Genomic DNA, 19,356 nt, shown 5'->3' with positions numbered 1-19,356 from the left:
TCCACTAAACCTGCCAATATCACTAATGAGAATACATCTGGTAATACTAGAACTACTTCATTAGTGCTTCTAGTATTTTTACTAGCTCTTTTAAACATTTTGAGTACCGCTGTAGTAAATATTCAAGAAATATGAGTCACTTGTGTCATTTTCCATGTTTAAACAGTTTTTTTTAACATTGAATATGTACACAAAAATTCAATAGCATCAAAATAAAAATATTAAAATAACAAGAACAAGTACATGTGGATTAAAATGTAGTATTACTGTACTTTTATTTGGACAAAAGCAACTATTGTAAATAATGAAATTGCATAAATTCTTATTAAGATTCCATATTTGTAAAATAAAGCATTAATACAAAACATTAATACATGCCATGATTGTAATTTGATTGCATAATTTGAGCAACTTTAAGATAATGACCTTTAAAATGTAGTGCATCAATGTCATATCAACAACATTATAAAAAAGATTCCTTAAAACGTCATAGGCCTGCTAACTTTTTTTTATAAGATCTCTATAGTCTTATCATCACATTTATTTCATATTTATTGTCATGTTGTATATGTGTGACATTATCTTTTCTTGTAAACACATGGGTCTAGCTGTATGTTAGGTGTTAGTTCTTCTGGTGAACCAATCTTCTTAAAGTCTGCCAGTATAAACATTGCATTGCTTGTGTCCTAAAATAAACAAAAAAATCACATCAATTAATTAATCATTTTAGTTTTATTTTATAAGTCTATCTTATCATGTCTTTCTTTAATTTTCATATGAAAATTCTATTGAAACAATATCTTATTTCTTTTTCTTAAGATACACATAAACAAGAGGCTTGCTGCTCACAGAAAGCTATTCAATCAAGAACTGGAAGTGGTGAAGTAGAAATCATTCCTTCATTACAAGTTGAATGGTTGACTGTTATGGAATATCCGTTTCAAAAATGATAGTGGATATGTTCCAAATGTTGTACCTACAATATGGACCCCTTTACCCCAAACTCCACCTACTAACTAAAGACCTTTTTTACTAAAATTGAGCAACATCAAAGGTGATATACATGGAGCAGAATCTGCTTATAAGATCAGTCATTTTTTTTTTGGACTTATGATTTTTAATTTCCCTTGATATCAATCGACTTTATTTTGAAACCACATGCAAAATATTTAGAAGATAACAGTCATGAAAAATAACTTGGGAAAGGTATTATACTATAATGTGGCTCGAGTTCATATCACACTGAAGCACTGTTAGAAAAAAAAAAATAAAAGATTCACTTTAAGTCAAAAATTGTTTGACTTTCAACTTGTCATGATAAAATTTTAAAATGGCAATAATTTGGTTCTTTTGATATATTTCAAAGGCTACTAGGTTAAACAAATCTCTTCGTTAGAGTATGTTCTAGTTTGCCAAGTTAGCACATTTAAATATACATGTATTGTCATTTGCTTGCATTCTTGACTTCGTGGCTTGATAAACCCAGGATCTGAAATGTTCTGTATCCAAAATTTGCCAATGATGATAGTATAATAATAAACCCTAGACACATGGATCAGTAAATTATGATAAAAAAAAAAATATTGAAAATTTTACCAAAACAAACGCGTTTCAAAAACAATAATGCATAATTGAGGTGTCATTTCTTTATCATTTAATATAATGTACATGTGATAAATTCAGAAACAGTTTGTTTAGTATTTATAGTTATATTACAACTATTTCTATGTGAAATTTGTATAAATTTGGCCAGATTAAAAAATTCTATATTTTATGGCTAATTCAAACTCTTTATAGCACAGGCACGAGTGCCTGTGTTTTATCTCAATTTGACACATTTACAAATGAAACATTCCAGTTAAAAATCATTTTCCATTTAAAATAAATTTGGTAGTTATTTATCAAACACCAACTATCCAGACTGATACATACTGTAAGTTGCCTTTAATATGTGAATATATGTCAACCCATAATTAGGTTCAATCTCTATTTCTTTCTTGGTTTGTACTTTTATGATGTGCTATATCATTAAGAGGAATTATAGTTAACCCGTACCATTGTTAACTCGTACCAACGTCAACTCGTACCACTAAAAAAAACCTCGTACCAATGCAAACTCGTACCACTGCTAACTCGTACTAACTTATTTAAATGCATTTGATTGGTGTTTAATGATGAATATATAATGTTATTTCACTCAATACCTCTTAAGTCTGTAAAATGTATATAATTTGAAAGTACAATGAACAATTTGTAGCTAATGTTCCTTGTGTATTGCATAAACAATACGGTGGCAGATTTGCTTTGTTGTCTCCCTTGAATACACTCTTTTTTAAACTTTTACTGATAACTATTGGATTTAATTTTTAATCATTCCAAAGTAGTTACATTGAATAGATTTGGGTACTTTTCTTTTGTTTCTCAAAGGAATTTTATTCATTGAAAGAATTAATTTATTGTGTTTTAAAGGTTGTAAATTGTTTATGACCAACAGTTAAAAGTATGAAATCTATTATATATAATATTCAGCACAAGGATGTGAAATACGTCGACAGCATGTTATCAAAATATGACAATTCTTTTAAGATATGAAGTAAACTCATATCAGCTTGTGTTTTGATAATCAGGAATTTCATTTAATAATAAACATTATATAATTAATTCCAAGCTGTTTTCTACATTTGAAAATGCCTGTACCAAGTCAGGAATATGACAGTTCTAGTCCATTCGTTTTTGATGCGTTTTGTTATTTGATTTTGCCATGTGATTATAGACTTTCCGAATTTATTTTCCTCTGAGTTCAGTATTTTTGTGATTTAACTTTTTTTTAAAGTATATATCAACAATCAAAATGTAATAATATGATTAAACAAGTTGATTAGTTAATAATCACACAATCAAAGGAATGTATTAATTTAATCACACAATCAAAGTTGTTAATATTAATTAGCAGGGTAATTAAGAAAATATCGTATTTTTGTCTAAGTTTTCATTAAAATCCAGTATAAAATTCCAGTAATTCAACTAAGTTTTATTAAGTTTACAAAGAAAAAACACCATAAAACATTCGTATTTTTGAATATATTTTTAATGGTACGACTTCCCAGTGGTACGACTTTACGTTGGTACGAGTTAACTTTTTTGGTACGAGTTAACATGGTACGAGTTTCCGTTGGTACGAGTTAACTTGCTTCCATTAAGAGTTGTCTTTCTTAACATATATATTTGTTAGATATGTTACTTTTTATAGAAAAGGGGATTTCCATTAAATTAAATTGTTAAGAATTTACTGCTCAACCAAATAACTGGATAAATCAGGTAAAGAAACATGATTTCAATATATAAAATTCATCTTTCAAGACTTAATGTCTTTAGACTTTATGTCTTCATATAGTTAGCTAACTACATAAAGATTCCTTACAATTTTCAATGACAGATTTACTTTCACTTTTCATACAAATAAGGTAAACACATTTTTCATCAAATTAACTGTAATGTAATGCTAAAGACTTCAATCTTCAAATGTGGCGATGATGTGCAGTATTAAGCTTAAAAGTTTATAACATTTTGTAAGCCTGTATTTTTTCTTATAAATTTTCTTTTGATTATACACACACATTTATCTTCCAAAATGGTGGTTCATAAATATAATATATAATAACTTGTCATATAACAAAAACGTTTATCCCTTTTTTTGTAATTATACATTTACTGAGCAGACTATACATAATATATATTAAGTATCATAAATAGGTATGTATTAAATATACAATGCCATGGTCTTACAATGATCGATGCTCAATGAGGGGCCAGTAAAAATATTATAATAGCAAGAAATACTAGGACCACAAAAAACACAAAGTCATTAAGAATAAATTTATACAAAATACTGAAGTTTTAGCAACCAAAATTTAGTACATGTATTAGAAATGAAGTCAAAATGTCTTTTCAAAACACGTAGGAGCATAAAAATACCTGTTATATCATTATTAGAATTGACAAGACAACCTTTATTTGTTCTGGCTGTATAAAAATCTAGAACCATGTTTACAAGATAAAAGGGCAATACAGTTTTGTATGAACTGTCTTGTTTTACCCTCCTTCGGTACATAAGTGATAATTCTGCTTTTTGAGGGACTGGTATTTCAACCAGTTTGTATCAATAGTTGTTTGACCATACAAAACATTACCTTGAATTATACATCCATTGTATTGGCAAAAATTCTAAATAAAGGCGAACATCAATGACAATTTTTAAGTGGTTTCTTTTTTGTATCCTTCAGCGTTTTAAACTTCATATGATCCTTTCCCTTGTCCTTGATTAATTTTGTGTCTGATAAGGATAGTGACAAATTTATTTAATATCTGGTTTAAAAATGCAACTAATTGAGAAAGATTGGTCTATATAAAAAAAATACTAATAAAAGATATTAAAGGTTCTGTTGAAAAAAAAACATGAAATAACTTATACTGATGACAATTTAATACGTTTCCAGGATGGACAGAGAAGACCGTAGACGTTACTTTGTGGTGGGATCTGTCATCATAGAAGTGGTCACACCAATACTACAACAACGTATAAAGGATGACCAAACATTCCGTGCGTTTGGCACTCTACAAGACTACCTCAATAACCCACAGATCAAACATATCCTATTTCATCTTAGGCATAACAATGTTTGGTGCTGTAACAATACCAATAACTGTGTACATAGTGGATCACTTCCACTGAACTACAGACAGTGGGGCATCCTGTACAGTAAGACAACAGGTCCATGTCGTCATAACTGTCATTGTAAATACACAGCTAATGCTGTTCAGCTTGATGACCCTGACATCAGCTTGTCCTGCATAATCTTACTTAACTGTTGTAACCTTACATCAAATGAATATAACACTATTCAGAACTTACGACAGATGAAAAATAATTTTCTGAGTCACAACACTGAAGGTGCAATAACAGCAGATGAGTACAAATCAGTATGGCCAGACCTGACAGCTTATGTTTTACAGCTTGATAATACAAAGGAAGACCACTTAATTAGGATAGAGAACAGACCACTAGATGAAGCACTCTGTCATAAATATAATGCTATACTACTAGATATTCACCAAAAACTAGACGAGGTAAGTTTTAAAAACATTTGCTCAATGAAAGTATAAGGTATCATTTTCCTGTTATCATCTTCTATTATTAAATCCTCTTATTTGAAAAATGTGTCTTTTCATATAAATTAAAATGATACATATACATAGATATCATAAAATTGAGAAAGAAAATGGGGAATGTGTAAAAGCGACAACCCGACCATAGAGCAGACAACAGCCGAAGGCCACCAATGGGTCTTTAATGAAACAAGAATTCCTTGTCCTTCAGCTGGCCCCTAAAAAATATGTATACTAGTAAAATAATGGACGTCATTTTCTCCTTCAGTCATAGAACGCTATTTTGTGTCTTTAGATATAAATATGAACCATAACTTAATCACCAACTAATAAATCCTTTAAAGAGAATTTATATAAGTTTGCAGAAATTTCTATGGAAAAATAAATAATTAAATAATAACAGTAACTTTTGCAATTGTTGTTAAGAAGTTATTTTTACACAACCATTTGTAATGGAATTATGATGTGCTACTGACTACAGAGCCCTCAGGTGAATTTATAATTCAGGATTTGAAAAAAACTCTATCAATCAAATGAAAACCACATGATCAGGAGTCACACAACATTCACATGACAATGTTTTGTGTATTGTGGAGGATGTTATATTGGATTTTTGGCAAAAATATATATATATCAAATTATTTTCACTTCGCCTTTAAAAACGCTTAAAAGTTAATTAGATTAGACTGTTGGTTTTCCTGCTTGAATTAGTTTACACTAGTCAATTTCGGGCCCCTTTGTAGCTTGTTGTTCGGTGTGAGTCAAGGCTCCGTGTTGTCGTCCGTACATTGACCTATAATGGTATATTTTTTTTAAATTGTTATTTGGATGGAGAGTTGTCTCATTGGCACTCACAACACATCTTCCTATATCTATTTCGCATTGATGAATGATTTATGGTTGTATGTTATTGATTTAGTGGATAGTTACTTCATTGCAATCTCCTAATTTTTATATTCTGCCGGAAATAGAGGGTTAGTAAAATCCATACCGGATGAGGCCGAAGATCGAGTCCCCTATGGATTTGTATGGCTTCAGTAGTGAACCGTATTTATCGCATGCAAGACTTTTTCTGCTGGGTTTTGTAGAAAAACAATGAAGTACAACAACATAAATAGATGACTTCACCATTAATAGTAGACGTGAACCCCCTATGAAATCTCATGATCCAAAGGGGGTCACCACATGACAACTTTTAACCAATCACAACGTGATAATGAACCTGCGGCAGCGTAAGACTGTAATTTATATGGACATATGTAGCATGCAAGATTCTTCAAGAATATGTATGTATGAGTGACACCTAGAATACCCAGTGACAGCAAAACGATCATACTTTCCTTTTGCAATTGAATTCATTTATCATTCCTCTATTTCATCTGATAAAAATGTCATTTAACTAATTTTAGATTGGTGCATCAATCCAAGGAGTTGATGAAACCATTCAAAGAATTGACACCACCACTAATGCAATAGGTAGAACAGTTCAGAGAAATGAAACTGCTGTAAATAGAATAGACCAGACTGTCACAGGAACTAATACAGCAGTAATGGGAATACAAGCTACCATGGAGGTAAATTGTTAAAGAAAAATCTTAAGAAATTACTATATTTCTTTTTGTTATCTTTGTTGTCTGATTACCTGCTTCATGACTGACTTTTGTATTTATATTCTATACTATGCAAATTATTCATCCTTCATAAACAAACTCATTGGTGTAAAAAAATAATGGTAACAATGAAGTAATAATGTTATGTTACATGAACAAAATTTGCATATTAATTTCATGGAAAATAAAGGAAACAGTGGTATACAGCTGTTCAAAATTCATGAATCGATAGAGAAAAAAAAAATCCGGGTTACAATCTAAAACTGAGGGAAGCGTATCAAATAAAAGAGAACGACGACACAACAGGAACACAACATTAAAATGTTACACACACAAGAACGAACTATAATATGACAATGGCAATTTTCCTGACTCGGTACAGGGTATTTTAAGAAACTAATTTTCTCTATCTATAATAACCTTGGTCCTTTAGATACAGAGGAAAATATTTTCAGAAAATTTACAAAAATTTACCAAATTAATGAAAATTGTTAAAAATTTACTATAAAGGGCAATCACTCCTTAAAGGGTCAACTGACCATTTTGGTCATGTTGACTTATTTTTAGATCTTACTTTGCTGAACATTATTGCTGTTTACAGTTTATCTTTATCTATAATAGTATTCAAGATTATAACCAAAAACATCAAAATTTCTTTAAAAATACTAATTGGGGTCCAGCAACCCAACAACCAGTTGTCCAATTCATCTAAAACTTTCAGGGCGGATATATATTGACTTGATTAACAATTAAAGCCCTTGTCAGATTAGCTCCAAATGCTTCAGTTTCAGAGTTATAGGCCAAAGTCTACATTTCGTCCCTATGTTCTATTTTTAGCCATGGTGGCCATATTGGTTGGCTGGTCAGGTCACCTGAAACATTTTTAAAACTAGATACCCTAATAATAATTGTGGCTGGATTGTTTAAATTTGACCCAGTATTTTCAGAGAAGATTTTTGCAAAAGATAACAAAAATTATGAAAAATTGGTAAAAAATGACTATAAAAAACATTGGTTAGAGGTATAGGGGGAGGGTTGAGATCTCACAATCATGTTTAACCCCGCCGCATTTTTGCGCCTGTCCCAAGTCAGGAGCCTCTGGCCTTTGTTAGTCTTGTATTATTTTAATTTTAGTTTCTTGTGTACAATTTGGAAATTAGTATGGCGTTCATTATCACTGGACTAGTATATATTTGTTTAGGGGCCAGCTGAAGGACGCCTCCGGGTGCGGGAATTTCTCGCTACATTGAAGACCTGTTGGTGACCCTCTGCTGTTGTTTTTTATTTGGTCGGGTTGTTGTCTCTTTGACACATTCCCCATTTCCATTCTCAATTTTATAAAGGGCAATCACTCCTTAAAGGGTCAACTGACCATTTTGGTCATGTTGACTTATTTTTAGATCTTACTTTGCTAAACATTATTGCTGTTTACAGTTTTATCTTTATCTATAATATATTCAAGATAATAACCAAAAACAGCAAAAATTACTTAAAATTACCAATTCAGGGGAAGCAACCCAACAACAGGTTGTCTGATTCATCTGAAAACTTCAGGGAATATAGATCTTGACCTGATAAACAATTTTACCTCCTCACATTTGCTCTAAATGCTTTGGTTTCAGAGTTATAAGCCAAAATCTATATTTTACCCCTATGTTCTATTTTTAGCCATGGCGGCCATCTTGGTTGGTTGGCAGGGTCAACGAACACATTTTTAAACTGAATACCCCAATGATTATTATGGCTAAGTTTGATTATTTGGCCCAGTAATTTCATAGTAGAAGATTTTTTTTAAAGTTAAGGATGACGGAAGATGACGACGGACAACAACAACCGCTAAGTAATGAGAAAAGCTCACCTGGCCCTTCCCTTCGGACCCTTTGAACTATCATTTTCTATTTTCAGTGGACCATGAAATTTGTTTAAAAACTATAATTTGGCATTAAAATTAGAAAGAAACATATTATGGGGAACATGTGTACTAAGTTTCAAGTTGATTGAACTTCAACTTTATCAAAAACTACATTGACCAAAAACTTTAACCTGAACTTTAACCTGACGACGGACAACAACAACCGCTAAGTAATGAGAAAAGCTCACCTGGCCCTTCCCTTCGGACCCTTTGAACTATCATTTTCTATTTTCAGTGGACCATGAAATTAGTTTAAAAACTATAATTTGGCATTAAAATTAGAAAGAAACATATTATGGGGAACATGTGTACTAAGTTTCAAGTTGATTGAACTTCAACTTTATCAAAAACTACATTGACCAAAAACTTTAACCTGAAGCGGGACGAACAGAGGCACAGACCAGAAAACATAATGCCCCTCTACTTTCGTAGGTGGGGCATACAAACTGAATTCAGGTCATGTGCACACCCATTAAGACATGATCCATTCACATTTTACATAATCAAAACTGTATGAAATTTATAGGTTTTTATCTGGCCTTTAAAAAAATCTTGTTTCAGTGTTTGCTCTCCTGCTTTGGAAACAGGTACAGCGGCTGAAAATAAGTTTTCAATTTTCACTGCCAAAAAACAGGATGTTTACAGTGTTGTCTCCCCTTAAAACATGTATATTTAATATTATTCTAAAATGATTTAAATTATTCAACCTGTTTTAATTGAAAGCTAATTAACTATTCTTTTTTACAATCAAATACAAAAAACATGATACTTTTTCACCAATTAAGTAAATAAACAGGGGTTTCCCTCCATGGTTATTTTTAGTTTGGGAATTACCCCTAGTTTGTTTTTTTTATACAAAACTGTTTATAGCACCCTGATATATCTCCTGTTTACTTTTCACAGGAATTGTTATATTATGCAAAGAGAGGAATAACATGTCAATGTTCTATAGACAAGTGTCAACAACAAGGTATTTATTTTAATGTCTATGTTTTATGGACAATTATCTCCAATGAATATGCAAATATTGATATGATGGTCAACTGAATGGAGGGGTCCTAAATCTAACACTTATTTATTAAAATTCTTGAGAAAATTATAAAACAATTTTTTTTTTCTCGCAATTTTTTTGGCAGCTAATTTTTTATACTTTTGAACCACAAATATCTATTTTTTTTATTCTTTTGTGCTCATTTATCTCTTTCCATTATTTTTGGGGCCTATATTTTCTATTTTGTCAACCCAAATCTAGATCCTTAGATATGGATCAAATTCAATCACATTGCAATCCAACAACAGCAATAAATGAAATACTTCTTAAAAGTGTCTTACTTTGAAAGTATACACTATAATAAGTAATTCACTAAAGAAAGAAATTAAAAAATATGTATAGTGATGTTTATAAAGTACAAGTAATTGATATGATTCAGCTACAAAATTGACCATTGTGTAATTCAAAAAAGAATATCGCTAATTTCATAATAAAAGGGTAAAAGATGAATGTTTCTTTCTACTTTAATATTATCAAAAATAAATTCATCTAAAAAAATATATAAATTGTAAGAACAAATCATACAATTAAAATTATTTATATAAGGCTATTTATATGTTCATTGTACACAACTGAATCAGCATAAATCTATTATTTGTGTATTTATTTATAACAAAAATGTTTCTGTTATTTTTAGTATCATACCTATATTGCAGTAAAACAAGTCAAAGAGAGCATTAAACCCTACAAACTAGGACAGTCTATCTTCACACTACATCATCAGATAAACCAGACATCAGTAGTTGGTGAAAGGGTAGGAGTAACAGATATAGTAATGATGGATGATGGTAGACTGGTGATGTGTATTACTGACAAGAGAAGACTACTGATCTGTCATACAGATGGATCACAGGTAGACATTATAGATGTACAGGGTATGCCATGGAGTGTTACAGCAGTCAACAACTCTACAGTAGCTGTTACACTGTATTATAGTGAGTGCATAGAGATGTATGACATACACAATAAACTCAAACTTAAATCAATATCACTACCTGGAAGGTTGTGGGGGAGAGGTATTACAACTATAAACAACAAGTTAATTGTAGGTGGTGACAACAGACTACTGATCATAGATCATCAGACAGGAGAGGTGGTACAGAGAATACAGACTGAATGTGATCCTTGGAGGTTACATGGTTCTAGGGACAGAATATTCTACTGTGATTACAACAACAACAACAACAAGCTGTACTGGTACAGTTATACTGATGACAGACATCGCAGCCTAAAACTACCATCACTACCCAGGAGTATGACTACACTACAAGATGGTAGTCTGTATGTGGTGTGTAGTGATAGATCAGTACAACATGTGTCATCTGATGGTAAACAGTGTAAACCCTTAAAGACACTTCAAACCACTCCAGATTGGCATTATAAGATTGGTTATAATCTCATACATAGAAAACTGGTGATCGTAGATAATAAACTTATTAAAATCTTCAATGAACTGTAATCAAATATATTAATAATTTTTTTCTGATATTGAAGTATTTGTAATACTCAATGATTATTATCACTATATTGATGTCAATTAAGTTAGATATGATATTTCTGAGTACATTTGTACATTGAAAAGGAATGTGAGGTGTCTACAATGCCATGATTATATTGATGACATCAAATCTTAACATTATTATCAACATCTGTCAAGTTAATCACATTACAAGATGGCAGTATTTTGTATGTAAGTGAACAGTCAGTTCTGAGGGAAAGCAATCAAATCAATTAGAACTATTGTCCATTGGACTTCAATATATTTGCTGAAAAAAATCTTAAATATTCATTTTTTAAAAATTACTATTTTTTCCCTCAATGTATGCATATGTTGATATATAATATATTATTATCCTTTATATATCATAGGTTTAGTAATGTCAATTTATTATTTTTCATTGAAACCTACCCAAAAAAGTTCATTTTTCCTACTGTAACTTAGTTATCAAAAGTACCAGGATTATAATTTTATACGCCAGACGCGCGTTTCGTCTACATAAGACTCATCAGTGACGCTCAGATCAAAATAGTTAAAAAGCCAAACAAATACAAAGTTGAAGAGCATTGAGGACTCAAAATTTCCAACAGTTGTGCCAAATACGGCTAAGGTAATCTACTCCTGGGGTAAGAAATCCTTAGTTTTTTCGAAAAATTCAAAAGTTTTGTAAACAGAAAATTTATAAATATGACCATATAATTGATATTCATGTCAACACCGAAGTGCTGACTACTGGGCTGGTGATACCCTCTGGGACGAAACGTTCACCAGCAGTGGCATTGACCCAGTGGTGTAAATAGTTATCAAAAGTACCAGGATTATAATTTTATACGCCAGATGCGCGTTTCGTCTACATAAGACTCATCAGTGACGCTCAGATCAAAATAGTTAAAAAGCCAAACAAATACAAAGTTGAAGAGCATTGAGGACCCAAAATTTCCTACAGTTCTGCCAAATACGGCTAAGGTAATCTACTCCTGGGGTAAGAAATCCTTAGTTTTTTCGAAAAATTCAAAAGTTTTGTAAACAGCAAATTTATAAATATGACCATATAATTGATATTCATGTCAACACCGAAGTGCTGACTACTGGGCTGGTGATACCCTCTGGGACGAAACGTTCACCAGCAGTGGCATCGACCCAGTGGTGTAAATAGTTATCAAAAGTACCAGGATTATAATTTTATACGCCAGATGCGCGTTTCGTCTACATAAGACTCATCAGTGACGTTTAGATCAAAATAGTTAAAAAGCCAAACAAATACAAAGTTGAAGAGCATTGAGGACCCAAAATTTCCTACAGTTCTGCCAAATACGGCTAAGGTAATCTACTCCTGGGGTAAGAAATCCTTAGTTTTTTCGAAAAATTCAAAAGTTTTGTAAACAGCAAATTTATAAATATGACCATATAATTGATATTCATGTCAACACCGAAGTGCTGACTACTGGGCTGGTGATACCCTCGGGGATGAAACGTCCACCAGCAGTAGCATCGACCCAGTGGTGTAAATAGTTATCAAAAGTACCAGGATTATAATTTTATACGCCAGACGCGCGTTTCGTCTACATAAGACTCATCAGTGACGCTCAGATCAAAATACAGAGATTTGGTTTGTATAAAATATTTTTCTCATGTTTTGTGAGATATGATTAGGGACTTTTCATTGTATTACTTTTTACAGAAAACATAAATTTATTCCAAAATATATTTTATCTTAACTTTTATAAAAAAAAAGCATTATATATACATATATGCCAGTCCCAAGCAGCATATAGTTATATGCATGTAATTCAGAGGTTGTCTTTTGTTGTTCTATGTTATTTTCAATTTTTTTTTATGATTTTGTACATAAATCAGTGCATCTAATGTTTTCTCCTTTGAATTTTTTTTTTTATGTTTTATAGCATATTATACCTTAATATAGGGTATTGGTTTTGCAAATTGTTCAAGGTTGTACAGTGAACTTCTTGATTCTTATATATAGATCTATGTATAATGCATAACAACAGTTCAAAACTCATCCCAAATCGTCCTTTTTTTTTCTTTCCAGTTTTTGTTTTTTGTTTGCAAGAACGACAGACAGACAGACAGATTGATTAATTGATTATTGGCATACATGTCAACCTCTGACAATGGAAAATCATGTCATGACATGACATGACATGTCAAAAAGTGTGTGAAAACGCGTGACATAGATGCGGACTTTTTTATAAGAATGTGGTAATGTTCATAATTTCACATACAAATTTGTTAATATACAAAAAACAATATATATACTACTGTGAACTTTTATTGTATTAGACAGTGGTCTGTTATGTTGTTTTTAAAGCACCACCACTAGGCACATATTCAAAACAACTGCCAGTTTCAAGTTTAGTTACATTTATTCGATAACAGCATACAACAATGTACAATATAAATGTAACATAGTCAAGTTCTGATCAGAATTCAGTGTCAATATTTCTTTATAATTGAAAATGCTCTCCCACAGTAGGAATTGATATTTGACAGAATGTCATTATGTTGTTTTTTTTTGCATTGTAAAATGTCATCCATTATCTCTGCCATTGCTATTGCCTGGTCAAAACTGGTTAGTTCATCAGAAGATAGCTGGTATATGAGAGCTGATCCAACAGTTCTGTGTTATTTCCATCTGTAGAATCTGTTGGCTATATTTGAAACTGAAATTAAAAAGAAAAAATGTTTTATAAATTTGATTTCGATTAAATAAACATGTTAAATGGTTATTCAAATAGCTACATTGTATTTCTCCTCTCACATGTATTATTTTTTATCATTGCAACAAAGAATGCACAATACGTTACTTGTCACTCGATCATTAAAACTGAACTCCAAAATATAATTTATAAACACTGAATCTTGGTACGTACACATCGTTTTGAATTAACAATTGGCGCTTTAGACGACGATACAGGCCTAAAAGCGACCTCTTTCTGTGCACATTTTCCCTATAAAGTGAATTTGAAAGAAAGTAACAAAATCGTTAAAACTAATCACAAACTACTTACCTTTTACTGTTGGTTCATATAGAAAAATAAACAATATGTCAGCCAAATAATTACTTCGAAATTTTCGGTATTTATCGCCGAATAAGGAAAAAACCCGAGAATAGCGATATCACTAACGACCACAAAGTGAAAAGAACGAAAATGCGTGTAATTGCGTGTAAAGTGTCGAAAAGCGTGTACACGCCATGTGACAAAATCCTCGCGTGTAAACCGTTGAAAAAGCGTGTATTACACGCGAATATCATGTCACTTGACATGTATGATTATTGGTTGCATAACATTCAGAATCAAATACTTCATATGTTCAGGATGAGAACAAATTAACTCTTTTTACACAAAGCATCAGATTTAAACTCCCCATTCAGACAGACAGACAAAAAAAGTAGACACCTGCCCTTTTGCATCCTTGATGTGCCAGGGCTCTAATATGATACAGAAAATAAAACATCTATTTAAGGTGCCTTGCTGACATTACCTTGCTGCTAAACTGGAAACCCATCTTTTCAATATTCCTTATAAATTTTCCTGTTTTCTGTATTCTACTGGTTACCTCTGCTATCATTAAAACTCCGCTGTAAATAAATAACATACCAATTAACACCACTATAACCTAACATGTAAAGTCAAAAAATGTAATGTTACAATTAGATACTTGATTTATGAATTTGTGTTTACAATGCCATGTGTATATTTGTTTCATGTGTGTAAATTAATAAAAATAACATATGTATATTTCTTCAAATCATATTGGGAGGAATGTTTATATTAGTTTAAAACAAAATCATATCACTGCTCTTTCAATGTAAAACTTTTATTCCCAAAAGGGAGGTTAGGACATGAAAGATAGTATCATGCATTGTCATCATTGTCATCATTGTCATCATTGTCATCACTGTCATCATTGTCATCATTGTCCATTGTGACAGTTGTTGTCCATTTGTTTGATGTGTTTTATCCTTCTGATTTTGCCATTTGATTTGACTTCCGATTGAATTTTCCTCGGAGTTCAGTATTTTTGTGATTTTACTTTTTATTTCTAAATTGCATTATATATCAAAATATGCAAAATAAAAGCTGACTCATCATGTTCTGCTAATCTACAATCATGACAATACAGAATGTATCACCATTTAAGATTATTCATTATTTGGATATTGATGTCTACATTAAATTATATATACCCTTTCTTCAACACTCTGTTAGCTTCCGTCAAATAGTCTACCAAATTTGTCCCCATTAATGACAAACAAAACACAGCAATATCCAATGAGCTGCCTTTCAATGGAATCTGGAAAAAAAATGTTGATTCCATTGATATATATGTCAAAACTTTATTAAATACAGAAGGGACCTTTCCCTAGATGCTGGATTAGTGAAGTAAATCGTTGACAACAGAAGTGCATTAAGCTGTGGAACACAAAAAAAATATATAAATACACATGTTTTATGTATAAATCTTTTGATACTAAACTATAAGTACTTAAACGAGTACAATGTATTACAAAAACAATGTATAACAGTTGATATGTGTTTTCATGTAAGCATCTTTGTTTTCTTAATTTTTAGCATGTTTTAAACAAGTAAAACTGCCTACACTAACTAACAAAGAAAAGTGTACTTTGAATTGTTTTTAGAATAGTTTCAATTAAGCAATAACATATATAGGTTTGTATTGGTCTTTTTCTGTTTTGATATTTTTGTTAATTTCTTAAGTATTTTTAAAAGTATAGAATACATGCATGTAAAGTTATCAATGGTTTAAAAATAAGTTTAATAAATAATTAAAGAAAATATATCTTCCTTTATGTTTGTCAATATGAATAAATAAACATTGGACACATGATACCAGAACAAACAGATACTTGTAAGATTAACATGGGTCAAGTATCCAAATCCCCAGTAATATTTTTAACTGGGTTCCTTAACCATCAAATAATCTGGTACCTTTTCAATATTACACACTGTCACATGTTCATTCAAAGCCACAAGATCAAAGGAGTGAACTTTGTTAGGTACATTTCTGGCTATCTTAGCATCACCACACCCAAAATCTCCTATAACTGCTGTACTGGCACTGAAAAAGAAAGGTGAACTTTGTTAGGTACATTTCTAGCTATCTTAGCATCACCACACCCAAAATCTCCTATAACAGCTGTATTGGCACTAAAAAAGAAGGAAAGGATCTTCCTTACAAAAATATGTGGTCTGTCACAGATTTTACACTTAAAAGGATATATATTGATAACTGTTTCAAGTATGGATAAAAACATACCCATCATTTTGTTACTTGGATATCTTGATTTTGTGCTCTGATCTCCATAGTAATAATAGTGGAAAACATAGGTATTAATCAAGTCAGGAACCTGTTATTCAGTGGTTGTTGTTTGGCACTCAAGTTTCCATAAACCAATAAAAAAATAACTACCACAATATTGCTAAGGCCAGGATTTTTTAATTTGTTGGTTTACGGATCCACCGACCCCATTTTGCCGATTTCCAGAATAAAAATAAAATTGACTTTTCATGCTTTTTTATTCCCCCCGACCCTAACAAATGCATTATCCCTGAAAAATAATTAAAATATTCTTCTTTTATGAAATGAAATGCATTAATCACTAACAAAATTGATAAAACTTTCTGTTGTGAAAAAGTAAAACTTCCAGTTTACGTTTCTAAAAATAGACAAATCAATAATAATTGACCTTGAAATTTCGCTTGCGCAAATAATTTTGCGGAAAGAAACCTGTGTTAAAACCAATTACACAAAAGTTTGTTTCCCTTATTTGTCACCAGTCTCATAGAAATAGACTTGTCAAAATGTGGACAGGTGGAAGACATCAAATTAAAGTACTGAATATTAACAAATCATTTGGAATATTTTCTTGTTTCACAGATAATAAAACAATATCGTCCATTTGATAGAAAACAGGAATGCACGACAACAAATTAACCAGATATTTTCTTTTTTTCCAGTGGACGAGTTTATTTGTTTTTGACACTTGTATTGAAACTTATTTTCGAACGACGTTTTTACATTTTTTTTCTTTATCAGTTTTCGTGCTTGAAGATAATTATTCACTAAGTTCTCAGAAATTGATTAAGAGCTACGTGAATCTGTTTTGCTTGTTTGTGAAATGATGATTTAGTTTCGTCTATGTCTGTGCACACCCCTTTGTTTTTATGGGAAATTATTAGACAATATCATGCGATGTTTATGACAGCTGAGCAATAATATTTCATCGAACTCAAATTTAAGAAATGATAACAAAATAACATAACATATTGTTAGAAAGGTGAAATATATATTTATTTTGCATAGTTTTTTTGTCTTGAAAGATATTTTTTCTTTTTTTTCTGACCGACCGACCCGACTTTTTCATGGGGAAAATTCGTAAATCAACAAATTAAAAAACCATGGCCTAATTGGTTTGAAAGTGATGTTTAATAACAACAATCAATAATCAAACAACAAAAGATGAGACAAGTATAGGTTTGATAGAAAGTAGTGTCATCTCCAGAATTCCTGAAAAAATATAATTCCCACAACAAAATGCCCAATACTGAATGTCTGCAAAAATAAAAGATCAACCCTACTTCCTTAATAAGTAAAAAAAGTCTGTGCCTCCTAATACAAAACTTATGCATATATATGTGTGCATACATGTATTCAGTATTTACAAGAAAAAAAGAGTAGACACTGACCCTGCTTTGATCTGTTTGATGATAAGATCTACTGGATTAGTTGGCCATTTGTTCACCTGGTTCTGGAAACCTTCATGGTAACAATTAAATGCTTCTGTATCTCCCTTGAACAACTGTACTGCTTCAGATCCTGTCTGGGTATACAGCTGTTCATTAATAAACCTAAAATAAAGAGTTATCCCCCATTACTTCTGTATCACCCTTGAACAATTGTACTGCTTCAGATCCTGTCTGGATATACAGCTGTTCATTAATAAACCTAAAATAAAGAGTTATCTCCCATTACTTCTGTATCTCCCTTGAACAACTGTACTGCTTCAGATCCTGTCTGGGTATACAGCTGTTCATTAATAAACCTAAAATAAAGAGTTATCCCCCATTACTTCTGTATCACCCTTGAACAATTGTACTGCTTCAGATCCTGTCTGGATATACAGCTGTTCATTAATAAACCTAAAATAAAGAGTTATCTCCCATTACTTCTGTATCTCCCTTGAACAACTGTACTGCTTCAGATCCTGTCTGGGTATACAGCTGTTCATTAATAAACCTAAAATAAAGAGTTATCCCCCATTACTTCTGTATCACCCTATTGTACTGCTTCAGATCCTGTCTGGGTATACAGCTGTTCATTGATAAACCTAAAATAAAGAGTTATCCCCCATTACTTCTGTATCACCCTTGAACAATTGTACTGCTTCAGATCCTGTCTGGGTATACAGCTGTTCATTAATAAACCTAAAATAAAGAGTTATCTCCCATTACTTCTGTATCTCCCTTGAACAACTGTACTGCTTCAGATCCTGTCTGGGTATACAGCTGTTCATTAATAAACCTAAAATAAAGAGTTATCCCCCATTACTTCTGTACCACCCTTGAACAATTGTACTGCTTCAGATCCTGTCTGGGTATACAGCTGTTAATTAATAAACCTAAAATAAAGAGTTATCCCCCATTACTTCTGTATCACCCTTGAACAATTGTACTGCTTCAGATCCTGTCTGGGTATACAGCTGTTCATTAATAAACCTAAAATAAAGAGTTATTTTCCATTACTTTGTAGTTTTTAAAGCACTGATTACATATCATGCATTTCCTATTTAATTCTCAAAATATTTTGGTGTTTTAAATTTCAACAATTTTATTTATCATGTTTATCATGCAATTAGCGAATTATTGTTCAAATGTAATTTACAGAATAAAATTTTGCTTTTAAAATGAGTGGAGTAAATAATAAAAAAAAATAGTTGGTTAAACAAGTGAAACTGCGAGCTACTGCTCACTGATGATACCCCCGCCGCAAGTGGATAATATTAATAGTGTAAAAATATGCAAGTGTTCAGTAAACATGGTAAACAGGAAGTTGTCGAGTGATGAATCTGAAAACG

At 31.5% G+C, this 19,356-nt stretch overlaps 2 protein-coding genes across 3 annotated transcripts in view; one reads left to right on the top strand and one right to left on the bottom strand.

Annotated features, from left to right (window-relative positions):
* Window positions 1–246: 246 nt before the first annotated feature.
* Window positions 247–19,356, bottom strand: part of LOC139486737 (ribosomal RNA-processing protein 8-like) — a 36,497-nt gene continuing 17,387 nt past the window's right edge. For both annotated transcript variants that reach the window (XM_071271668.1, XM_071271667.1), the window contains 5 exons: window positions 17,969–18,130; window positions 16,211–16,340; window positions 15,448–15,554; window positions 14,742–14,838; window positions 247–686 (listed from right to left, as the gene is read on the bottom strand). In XM_071271668.1, the coding sequence (XP_071127769.1) occupies window positions 579–686; window positions 14,742–14,838; window positions 15,448–15,554; window positions 16,211–16,340; window positions 17,969–18,130 (604 nt within the window). In that variant the 3' untranslated portion in view covers window positions 247–578. The remainder of the gene's footprint in view (window positions 687–14,741; window positions 14,839–15,447; window positions 15,555–16,210; window positions 16,341–17,968; window positions 18,131–19,356) is intronic.
* On the top strand, window positions 3,235–11,324 carry LOC139486738 (uncharacterized). Its single transcript, XM_071271669.1, has 5 exons — window positions 3,235–3,318; window positions 4,497–5,127; window positions 6,576–6,740; window positions 9,592–9,658; window positions 10,396–11,324. Exons 2-5 carry the CDS (start codon window positions 4,498–4,500, stop codon window positions 11,196–11,198), a joined length of 1,665 nt encoding a protein of 554 aa, XP_071127770.1. The 5' UTR covers window positions 3,235–3,318; window position 4,497; the 3' UTR covers window positions 11,199–11,324.

This window comes from Mytilus edulis, chromosome 8, assembly GCF_963676685.1.
Source record: "Mytilus edulis chromosome 8, xbMytEdul2.2, whole genome shotgun sequence".
In the NCBI taxonomy this organism is placed as follows: Eukaryota; Metazoa; Mollusca; class Bivalvia; order Mytilida; family Mytilidae; genus Mytilus; species Mytilus edulis.
Note: the sequence above shows the minus strand (reverse complement) of the source record. Positions and strands in the feature narration are given on the sequence as shown.

What these genes read in the sequence shown, in the direction of transcription:
- LOC139486738 (XM_071271669.1), top strand. Translation starts at nt 4,498, where the DNA reads ATGGACAGAGAAGACCGTAGACGTTACTTTGTGGTGGGATCTGTCATC. An exon ending in GAATACAAGCTACCATGGAG is followed by an intron (nt 6,741 to 9,591) that starts GTAAATTGTTAA and finishes TACTTTTCACAG; the next exon opens with GAATTGTTATATTATGCAAA. An exon ending in AGACAAGTGTCAACAACAAG is followed by an intron (nt 9,659 to 10,395) that starts GTATTTATTTTA and finishes CCTATATTGCAG; the next exon opens with TAAAACAAGTCAAAGAGAGC.